Genomic DNA, 11,527 nt, shown 5'->3' with positions numbered 1-11,527 from the left:
AAAACAGGGAAGACAAAGAAGGATGGTCCGGAGTCACAATAAAGACATTCTAACCTTTTTGGAAAAGTCAGGCGGATGGAAATGACATGGTGGTTTTCATTATAATTTAGCAGCCTCACGAGTAGTGGTGGTGGTGGTGGTTTGTGTGTTGGGGGGTGGGGGGGGGGTGCGTGTGTGTGTGGGAGGGTTGTTTGGGTGGGGGTGAGAAGGGGTATAGTGGGACTGTATTTGCCCTCAGAGGGATTCAGCCTCATAAAGAAGTTTTAGGAGCAATATCGGTGGTGTCTGGAGGAAAAGCCTATGTTTTTATATTCAACAAAGTGTTCACTTGGATCCACCTTTAAAAAGGAAATGTTTTACTGTATCAACACGGCAAGGAAATTATAGGATGCCTGAAATTTGCATCCATGCATTCTTTGGAAAACCCACTGGAGGTAAATAAATAAATATCAAAAAAGTAAATAGATACATATTTTAAAAAATGTTGCACACTTTTATAAGCAACAGCATAATAAGTCAACAGGTAAAAATGTTTGCCTAAGTAGCGTTCATTGTTACTAAATGGAACACTACACTAGCAAACACTAACTTTACTGAAACCTTCAGGGAATGTTCCTGAAGGGCAAAATAAACTATAATCCACAGAGGATAATATGGGAATGTTCCCTGTATGTGTCGAAACAAAATTCCCCAGAAAGACTTTTCTAGGCCTATCCTACGAAGGTTATTAATCTACCTTGTGACCTTGTGAGAACCTTTAGAAAATGCTCCTTAAATGTTCTCGGAAGGTTAGTTTCAACACAGACATTGCGAATTTCTGGGAACTATTGTCTCTAAATGTTCCCTAAAGATCAATCACCACTTTCACTATGTGATCTGAAGGGAATCTTTTGGGCGTCTCCCCTGCTGCAGTATAGACAGCAACCTTTGGTGATCTCATATATTCACTGAAAGGTTCCCTGGTTGTCATCTACAGTGATGTAACTTTTGCAAAAATATTTTCTAAAAGTCACCCTCAACTTGAACCCTGGAGCGTCAGGAGAACCTTCAGCTAATGTTCCCCGAGTATCTCCTGATGGTTAAACAATACCTGACCGGTGGAGAACCAGTCCAACTTTCTGGGAATGTTCCCCTAAAAGTTCCCTGAAACTTTCAAAATGCAACTTTAGGATAAACTTCAACAGATGTGTCTTTAAGGTCACCTAATAAGGTCTAATCCTTGTACAACCTGAATGACCCTGGAATGTTCCCTGAAGATTTTAGAAATCGCTAACCCTTAGGGATCAGTCCTGTAAGGTTTTCTTTTGGTTGATGTAAACACAGGCAATGGGACAATATGAGAATAATCAAAGAACATTCTCTATAGGTTCCATAAAGAAGATAAAAAAAACAAAGGCATTGACCTGTGTCCCAGAATCTGTCTTCTGTGCCTCAGTAAAATTTTTGGTTATGAGTTGCCTCCATTAAACAACAAAGTCCCTAAAAGTCCAGTTAGAAAGATCAGAAGAAAATCAAACAGCTTAGAAAAGAAATACATAGTACTTCTTTGTACTTCTAAAGAATGATGAGCACTACTGTTTTTGCACATAAGATTGCATTGTGAAGAAGTCAGTTTCATTTTAAAAGCACCCAGTAAAAGAGAACAATTTTAAAAATGTTGCAAATATGTGGACGATTTTAGTTACCCGTATGTTTATTTTAATGCTATGTGAAACTAGCTTAGATAACAAATCCAGTAGGTATCCATTATTGAAGATTTCACAGTTGTATTTAATTTAAAAAAAAAATTGGATGCAAAATGTGTAAAAATATTGGTGAAGTTATACTTTTCTGAAGTATAATATACCCATCCATCCATTTTCTAACACCCTTGTCCCTATGAGGTCAAGAGGGTTGCTGGTGCCTATCTCCAGCAAACGTTTCGGGCGAGAGGCGGGGGTCACCCTGAACAGGTCGCCAGTCTGTCACAGGGCAACACAGAGACAAACAGGACAAACAACCATGCACACACATACTCACACCTAGGGAGAATTTAGAATTTAAAGAGACCAATTAACCTGACAGTCATGTTTTTGGGCTGTGGGAGGAAGCCGGAGAACCGGAGAGAACCCACGCATACACATTGAGAACATGCAAACTCCGTGCGGGAATCGAACCCAGGACCTTCTTGCTCCAAGGCAACAGTGCTACCAACTGCGTCACTGTGCAGGTATGTTAATATATATATTAAACAATATTGGATGGGATGTATTTCTTTAAATTAAATACACTTCTTTAAAAAACTTTATATTTATGTTTCAATTTTACCAGATAACTTTTTTTGGTAACATCATTGGATATAACATCACTTTTGAAGGAATATTTCTTTGCATTCAGCTTTAACAGTACTGGGTCTGCCTTCTTTTATTTGTTTGTTGCCAAATACCTTTTAGGTTAATTGCCACCACCTTCATAAGTAGAGTAGTTATGGGTCAGAATCTATTTTCTATCACTGTGTCATTTTAAAGTTTCTTTCAAATATGTAAAAATATCCCAAAAGATCCACCTGAAATGATTTTGAAGTAATTCCCTTAATATTAACTAACTCTTATTTTCATAACGATTTCTGATATTAATGTACATATTTAATACATTCTAAGAATATGTTTTAATGCTTCTAGCTGTCTACAATACTCACGCCATAACATATTACATGTTTATTGAATATTTCAAATGTATTCCAGTATGTATTTCCAAGGTTTTCTTCTTTCTCTCTCTCCCTTTCGTTGAGGATGCTAAGAACGTCTATGATTGGTCAATCCTTCTGCATACAGCTGCATCACAAATTCACTTCCTCTTCCCCGGCGCAAAGATGGCGGAGTACGACCTCACCACGAAAATAGCCCACTTTTTAGACCGTCATCTCGTTTTTCCTCTGCTGGAGTTCTTGTCCGTCAAAGAGGTATGGAACACTTAAACATTAAAACATTTATTTCCTGTCTTTCGTAGTTTCAATCGTTCAAAATATGTGAATTAGACAGTCGGGGAAGCCCAAACATGCGTAGGATTAGGTGGCCACATTTTCTTCCCGCGTGTAAAATCTTTCCACTTTAGGCGGAAGAAGGGGGAGCTGTTTTCAAAATAAAAGCACTACTCAACATTTGTTTAAAAAGTAGGATACAACTATTTGTGGTAATACGATGTGGGAAGTGATTTCTGAAACATAAAATTACTTCAAAGATAAATGTCTATATCAGCGCGCATATATAAACTCCAGTATAACGAATGAGAAACGCTAAGATTTTAGCAGAGTCATGTGTGAAGAGAATGAACCGGAAGTGTCCGCTGTAGTAATGCTAACTTTACACTAGCTCGTTAAAGTATGTCTTTTCTTGCTTTGAACTGCTTTGTTTGTGTCCAAATATTGTGCGGAGATTTTGTACAGAGTGTCATAAGAGCTGTAGATGCCCCAGTGGAATATTCTGGTGTAAGAAGTTCTCATTAAATGGGTCTACGTAGCGCTAGCTACAGAAGCTTTATACTTTACATGTTATGCTTCTCTTGCAGCTGGGTAACTCTTTTCAGCTTTCAGAATCAGAACTGCTGCCAACAGAGTCTCCTGGTTTGCTTTGACAAACTCTTTTATGTTCATTTGCAAGTTAGCAAGTGTTACACTCTTCTGTGGCTGGCCAAAAGTATTCACACTTCTTCAACTTTTTGTCGTTTTATCCACAAACCTCATTTTACGTTACAGGCTAACAAAAATGAGCAGTTAGTTATGACAAATGGGCCATTCTGTTGTCTGTGTTTGAGACGATGCAACTTTATTTATTGTTTCTGTTGGATATTTAGAATGCCTTCCACTTCCAGCGTTAATTGTTCTTTAGAAATTCAAGTTTATTGACCTTTTAGATATGGTACTAACGTTATTATGTCATTCTCAATATACTACTTGAAAATGGTCTCAGAACGACAATATTACCATTTATCTCAATAATTTCTGGGACAAGCAAAATTTGGAATTGGCGCCATTAGAGCTAATAGGAACTTATTCATAATGCATGAATTACCAATTTGCAATATTAGACTCATAGAAGTTCATGTTATTAATGATGACAGAATATGGGCAGAATTAAAGGCTTAATTCTTAAATGCTGCTCACGTTAAGCAGCACTTAAGTGCCTCAAGCAACACAAGAGATAGTAAAGAATGCTAAATTAGGCAGAACATTGGTTTACTTGTTCAAATAAGATTTATTTAAATGAATTATGTTCATTTGGGCCTTTTAATCTGTTTTTACGAAGTCATTTAACTGCCAGCTCTCAAGTTGATTTAATTGTAAAATTCTGGGATGCTTCTAGAAACACGAAGGAATGAATTAATATAAAATAATTTTTTTTTTGCTTTCTATTGATATGTTAGCTGTCAGAAATTAGATTTTTATTGATATGTTATTTTAATTTTTTTTTAAATCTCATGTAAGTTGTGACAAATTTCCAGATCTACAATGAGGAGGAACTTCTCCGTGGGAAACTGGATCTCCTCAGTGACACCAACATGGTGGACTTCGCCATGGACGTCTACAGAAACCTCTATTCCGACACTGAAATTCCCCACAGTAAGTGTCGACGTCGCACTGCCGTCTTCAGATCTAACACCCACAAAATCAATCAGTACGGTTAATATCGTTTGATAGACATCATAAAAGGGCCACTGCCGCACACCGCTCACTCCACTCGCCATCGATTTAGCAGTAAACTTATTTTACAGCCTTTTCCAGCGCTGGGGTCCGGACTCCGTACATGCCGCTTTATGATGCCGGCGTAACTATTACCTTTCTTTATCATCCTCTCGTCAGCTCTCAGGGAGAAGAGGACGGAGGTGGTGGCCCAGCTGAAGCAGCTGCAAGGGGAGACGGAACCCATCGTTAAGATGTTTGAGGACCCAGAGGCGACGAGGCAGATACAGTCCACCAGGTGAGGCCAAAAATGTAAAAAAAAACAACATAAAAAAACCCTTAGACTTCTTGATATCCATCAGATTGTCTTTGGTTTTAGAGAGCTAAATTGGTTGAACAATCGCAGAAAGATTCAAGATCCCAAGTGTTGTTGAAAATCAAAACACTTTGGTGTCTTGGAATGGTATCTTAACCTAATCTACAGGAACGTTCATCATTTATTGCGATAAATTAATTCTGATAAGAATTTTGATCTATCTTTGTCACAATACATTCCAATTAATGATGTTTAAAATCCTCTAAAACTGTCCCTATTGTTGGGTTGACAGCTTTACTATTTTCTCCGCTCCAATGAAAACATCAATAAATGGCAATAAATTTGAAAACATTGTGTGCAGTTTAGTGATACAAATCACACTTTTTTGTGTGACTGCTGTCCTAAAGAACCACACTGCCAGTGGGAATGTTTGTCCAGACCCGTATTTGGGTTGGTGGGGCTGTAAATGCTTTGACACACAGTCACAGTCATACAGTTCCCTAAAAAAGTAGAAGTAAATAGTTATTGTCATCATTTTTACAGCAAAATATCATAACAAAACTTTCAAGACCGTATCCCTCATCTCCTCTTCAATCAAACAAATTTTCTGTTCAAAAGACAGATTGGTTTAAAATACGTTTTTTTTTTTAGCAGATTTGTAGTTTGTAACCAGTAAAACATTGAGAAGCCTTTGTTTTTATTCACCAGATGTTCACTCTGTGTCTGTCGGATTCGAACGCGATCATAATCTCATAATTGTTGGTCTAAAGATCTGTCTCTCAGGCCAACAGACAGTTTGCCTCTTTATTTTGCCATTATGTCCTAAATTATGTGCAGTGTTGTTGCTTGATTTATTGTGTTTGTCTGCTAATAAGGGGATCTTGAGAACTGCTGCTGTCTTTTCGGGTTATTGAGTACATGTAGCTTAGTCGCACAGAACCACAAAAAATGTGACTGAAAAAAATATTTCTTTCTGTTGTTTTTGTTTAATACCTGATACAGTTTTGTTTTTTTTAAATACACTCAATTCAGACAATGAGAGATAATAAGGCTTTTAGTCCTGGACGGTATGAGAAACCTGAGAATAAATAGCAGGCTGTTACATTTTTGACACATGAATTAAAAACAAAAATGTGCAAACAGATTCTAACAGTTTTGAACCAAGCAGGACAAAAAGCAGTTATTCCTAGGATACTAATTATTACAGTTATGAACATGTTGCATGTAACGTTTCTTGTTTGGATTTTGTTGGGTACGTCTAAGTAAGTAATGTGGTAGTTCTTCTCAATAAAGTGTAGAGCTGGAAGTGTTGAGTCGGTTGCTCAACAGACAGTGTTGCTTTTAGTCTCTGTGATCAAACTTGCCCTTCAAAAAAGTGTTTAGTTGAGACCAAACTAAAGATTCTTGTCATCAAATCTTTGGTATAAAGAGAGAAAGAAAGGAGAAAAACAATAAATCGTACAGATGGAAATGATTTATCATTTAATTCCATCCATCCATCCATTTTCTGTTCACCCTTGTCCCTAATGGGGTCAGGAGGGTTGCTGGTGCCTATCTCCAGCTACGTTCCGGGCGAGAGGCGGGGTTCACCCTGGACAGGTCGCCAGTCTGTCGCAGGGCAACACAGAGACACACAGGACAAACAACCATGCACACGCACACTCACACCTAGGGAGAATTTAGAGAGAGAGACCAATTAACCTGACAGTCATGTTTTTGGACTGTGGGAGGAAGCCGGAGAACCCGGAGAGAACCCACTCATGCACAGGGAGAACATGCAAACTCCATGCAGAAAGACCCTGGCCGGGAATCGAACCCAGGACCTTCTTGCTGCAAGGCAACAGTGCTACCAACTGCGCCACTGTGCAGCCCCTTTAGTCCTGATAAAGGGTTTTATCACTAATTAAATTAATTAATTAATTTAATTAAATTAATCATTTAATTAATTGATTTATTGGTTGTAGTCTGACAGGCCTATGATCCATCTACTAAAACAATCATTACAGCCGTAGTCCAAACATAACGCTCCTGTTTCCTCACTTTTGTCACCCCGGTAAATCCAAAGCAGAGTTTCTGGAAGTGTTGAAGCATTCAAGGCGTCCAGCAGAGAGAACGGCGCACAGCAGTCGCTGGTGCTAATCAATCTGTGGAATCTTTGTTCTGCAACACCCAGCGGGTCGCCATTCCACACACACACACACACACACCGCCCATCTCCTAACCTCGACGCATTCTTGCTGCTTCAACCTGGCCTGCAAACCGTGGGGGAATGCCTCAGAGCAAAATTCATTTAACACACCACACAAACGCGCCAGCAAACTCACACTCACACGTCTCCCGGCTTCTTTTTTTTTTTTTATAAAACTGAATTTACCCTAGAAAGACACATAGTTTGAATGTGGTGTCCACATAAATAGATTTTTTGGTCGACGGCAAAGTAGTAAAATGCATTCGGGATACAACGGTTTCCAAAGGAGCCAGTGCATTCCTCGATTTTTGACAAACCCAGAGAGACACAGAGGCTGGGCTGAGAAATCAGTCTTCACTTTATTCACCATGCAAAAGATCCCCCTGCTCCCCCCACTCCTCCCATCAAACCAAAACCAAATTTAATAAACAGCTCATCACACATATTTGAACACTTTCCTCTTGTTTTCAACCAAAAGTTGAAGAGTATACCTGGAGGTGGTTCTAAAATGTCAGCCAGACGACAACTCGGTTCAAACTGGCTCTAACTAACTACAGGAACTTGTCTCTTTCTGTTTTTTTGTGTTTTCCAGGGACGGACGAATGCTCTTTGACTATTTGGAAGAAAAGCACAACGTAAGTCGAGCCCCGATTTGCTGACATGTTGCTTCTCCGGAGCGTTTCCCATGGCTTCTGGGTGAACTCGTGGTCGTTTCGGGGGCAAAGTGGGAGGGAGGGAGAGAGGGAGAGAAAGGACGGGGCCGAGCAGGGAACAGCAGATTTACTTCCCAAAACCCTTAACTCATTTTCGGGGTTTGTATGGCTTGCACAAATCCTGCGGACATTTACATTCTGTGGTGAATTGTTAAGAATAAACGGAATAGCTCGGAACCTGTGGATGGAGCCGCAAGAATGCCGGAGGTTCTATATTTACCGTGATGTCGGGCCGCTTACCCTCCCCTCCATCGGTCCCGTCCCGTTCCTGCATCCTGCTGACCCTGCGTGCGATCCTCAACGTACCTCCACCCAGACCAGGCGCTGGGCCTCTCAACCTGCTGCTGCACAGGCTTTTTATTTTGGGGGTTTCCTGACATCAGTCGGTACTGCTGACACGCTGCACATCAGCAAACACCATCCTGCATGCTGGAAGCGACCGCCCTCTATATATTTATGCATTTTCAATATTTTTATTTATTTATTTTTTTCACTTGGCCACGGACGGCAGATTTGGAAGTTGGGAGAAAAATCCCACTGACAGAATATCGTGCAGTAAATGTTTGCGCATACAGCGTCTTGCAAAAGTTTTCACATCCCTCTGCTCAGTTTGTCGCGTGACAGCCACGTACTTTAATGTCTTTTATGTTATAAACCAGTACAAAAAACGCATAACTGAAGCTGAAGGAAAAGGATAGATGATTTATAATTTATTTACAATTAAAATTTCATTTTTATTGTAGATTAAAATTACAATTAAAATAGTGATTTTAATTACAATGAATGGGTCGCACTCATGTTCAACTCCTACAAACTCCTGTACTGTACATTTAAGTAAAAGCATTTTCTTTGTCTTTTCTGTCTTTCTTCCTTTCTGTCTGACTTTTTTCTGTCTTCCTTTTTTCCTTTCCGTCTTTCTTTCTACTTTTCTGTCTTTCAAAAATAAAATCCTTACAACCACTTGTCTTCAGATGCAAGTGTTCACCCTTAGGCAGCTGAATAAGAATGCATGACTCACTGTTTTTAGAGATTTTTTCCTTCAGTTTCACAGTTGTTATACTTTGTGCTACTATGAGAATAAATCAATCAGTTTATTTTTTTGCCGATGTGCTGTAGAAATTGGGCCTTAAAGCTGGAGTATGCAACTTTTATATATAAAAAAAGTTTTCTTCACATATTTGTTAAAACCGTTACTACATAATACGAACCTGCAAAAAAACTCAAGTTCCTCTGCCGTCTCCCAGTGCTTGCTACAGAAATGCGTAGCTCTGTCAGAAACAACCAATCAGAGCCACTAGGAGGGTCTCAGTGCTGTCAATCATGCTTGTGTGCACATCGCTTGCCGCGTTACTTGAGTCGTAATCACTCAGGCTAGTTAGCTTGGACTGTGGATAAATGCTTTCCCTGTAAAGATAAGTTGTTTCTCTGCCATCATCACATTAAGCAACGGTGAATTTTAAAATTGTTGTATTTGTATTTCCTTTGAAGTTCCGTCAGGAGTATTTGGACACACTGTACCGATATGCCAAGTTCCAGTACGAGTGCGGGAACTACTCCGGCGCCGCCGAGTACCTGTACTTCTTCCGTGTCTTGGTAAGCTTCCAGCTTTTATCACACACATTTACATTTACACAGTCGTTTCTAGTGTCACCTCTCTGTTCTCAAATATGAACATCAGTTTCACCAACCTCACTCATCTTTGTAGGAGCAAAATTGATGTTATTTCATCTTCAATTGGAAAATAATGCAAAATATAGTGGGCAAAGTGTACAATCAGAACAATATAAAATGTATTTGCTGAATAAGAATTCATCTTTACAAATTTTAGTGCCCTCAAAAAGGCATTGATGGATTTTTGAAATTCTGTCAGATGTAAGTGCTTCCGCAGGAGAGGACATTAGAACTTGGAAAAGCTCAAGTTATTGCCTCTTTAATTCCCTCCACATCTTCCATATCAAGCGCAGGCTGTTGTGCTACTTGAGTTGGATCTTTTATTGGGCCAAATGATCAGCGGCAGGCTGCATAATCTGCACTCTTCTCACAGGGCGGGGCCCCGCCAGACAGCTTATTGATTTCAGAACTGTGGCCAGAGAGTCCCCAGTCACGACTCCCAAGCTTCTCTGCTTAGTTATGCAAGACACTTTATACTTGGCTGCCAGTGTTAGAGGCAGTTTACAAGAGGCTGCAGAGGGTTATGTTATTGAGAAACAGCAGTAAAGTCATTAATATAGTCAAAGATGAGTGAAGCTTGACTGATGAGTGAGTGGAACTGAATCCGGCTTTACTTCCAATCTCAAAACACACACCTACAGTTGTTTTTTGTTCAGCAAAGTTTGAATGATTGCTCTGTTTTGATATGACTCATTGATGGGTCAGGCTGATGCATATTTCAGTTCAGTCCCAGTTAATTGTGTACAGACGATAATTTAGAAAATAAAGGTTTCTCTGTATAGGGTGGTGACTAACAGGTATTTTAGTAATTGATTATTCTGATGGCTAATCAGAGGAAAAATTTATACATTCTGCAGATTTTTCATTTAACCGCTTTAAGATTGTTTTATTTAATGTAAAAATTTGTAAGCAAATGATGTAATTCCTTTTTTAATAGAAAAATAAACTTTTTATCACCTAACATGCAATAACGTAGCATTCCTTAAATGTATCCTAGATCATTTTTGTCAAGTGATTCATCTGCAGCTAAACACAGTATTTCAAACATTAACATGTGAAAAGCTCAGTCCTTTCTGCTTCACTTAACATCAATGCTATAGTGTACAGCTACTCTGGTGATTATTATTATTTACTTATTTTTTGATTAACCAATTAATAATTGACTAGCAGGAGATTCTCTTTCCTCATTTTGAATCCCATGAAGCTGAAAATTTGCCACTAGATATAAAGATATTCAAACAAAGTTTTTTATTCATTGTAAATGCAAAATGTATGCACTTTTTGTACAGTTTTGGCTTAATTACTGCTCTGATCATGTTGTTCTTTCAGCGAATGGCCTGTTTTAGAGTTTCTATGCTCCAGTTGATTGTTATTCAACTACTAAAATAGTTGACAATTATGTCAATAATCAGTTAATCACTATGAATCCAATTAATTGTTTCAGCCCTACTCGTTTTCACATTGAGCTCAACGCATAACACCTACAATCCTGGAATCATTCAATGGCTAGAGTTTAAATGATTGCTCTGTTTTGATATGACTCATTGATAGTTCAGCCTGACACATATTTCAGTACAGTTCCAGCTAATTGTGTCCAAACAATCTTTTAAAAACATTCTCCTGATTAATGGATGTTTGCTTTTAAATTTAGTACAATTTAATAACCATTGTTATTAAACATCATAGACAGGCAGGTGCAGCAGTCTTTCTTTGACTGCAATCATTATTATAGGAGATAAAATAATTTTAGTCCCTTTGCGATTCAAGTTACGATAATAACCTTAGATAAAGTTTATTTCCAATGGCTTTGGTTTTTCTTCACACCAAAGTGGCTTTTGATATCTTTAAAGGTTGCTTTCTCTACAAGTAGGTTATTTACTTATTTGAATGTGAACTTTGTGATGCTACATCAAGTGTGAGGAGCTTGAACTCAGCTAAAGGTCCTTTAATGACCAGTGCAACCAGCCTGCATAACTGCCGGT

At 38.7% G+C, this 11,527-nt stretch overlaps 1 protein-coding gene across 2 annotated transcripts in view; it reads left to right on the top strand.

Annotated features, from left to right (window-relative positions):
- The first annotated feature begins 2,810 nt into the window (after positions 1–2,810).
- Positions 2,811–11,527, top strand: part of eif3ea (eukaryotic translation initiation factor 3, subunit E, a) — a 33,155-nt gene continuing 24,438 nt past the window's right edge. For both annotated transcript variants that reach the window (XM_032558981.1, XM_032558980.1), the window contains exons 1-5: positions 2,811–2,941; positions 4,480–4,597; positions 4,838–4,955; positions 7,754–7,796; positions 9,363–9,467. In XM_032558981.1, the coding sequence (XP_032414872.1) occupies positions 2,852–2,941; positions 4,480–4,597; positions 4,838–4,955; positions 7,754–7,796; positions 9,363–9,467 (474 nt within the window). In that variant the 5' untranslated portion in view covers positions 2,811–2,851. The remainder of the gene's footprint in view (positions 2,942–4,479; positions 4,598–4,837; positions 4,956–7,753; positions 7,797–9,362; positions 9,468–11,527) is intronic.

The sequence above is a fragment of the Xiphophorus hellerii genome, chromosome 3, assembly GCF_003331165.1.
Source record: "Xiphophorus hellerii strain 12219 chromosome 3, Xiphophorus_hellerii-4.1, whole genome shotgun sequence".
Lineage (NCBI taxonomy): Eukaryota > Metazoa > Chordata > Actinopteri > Cyprinodontiformes > Poeciliidae > Xiphophorus > Xiphophorus hellerii.
The sequence above is the reverse complement of the archived record's forward strand: the minus strand, read 5'-3'. Positions and strand labels throughout refer to the sequence as shown.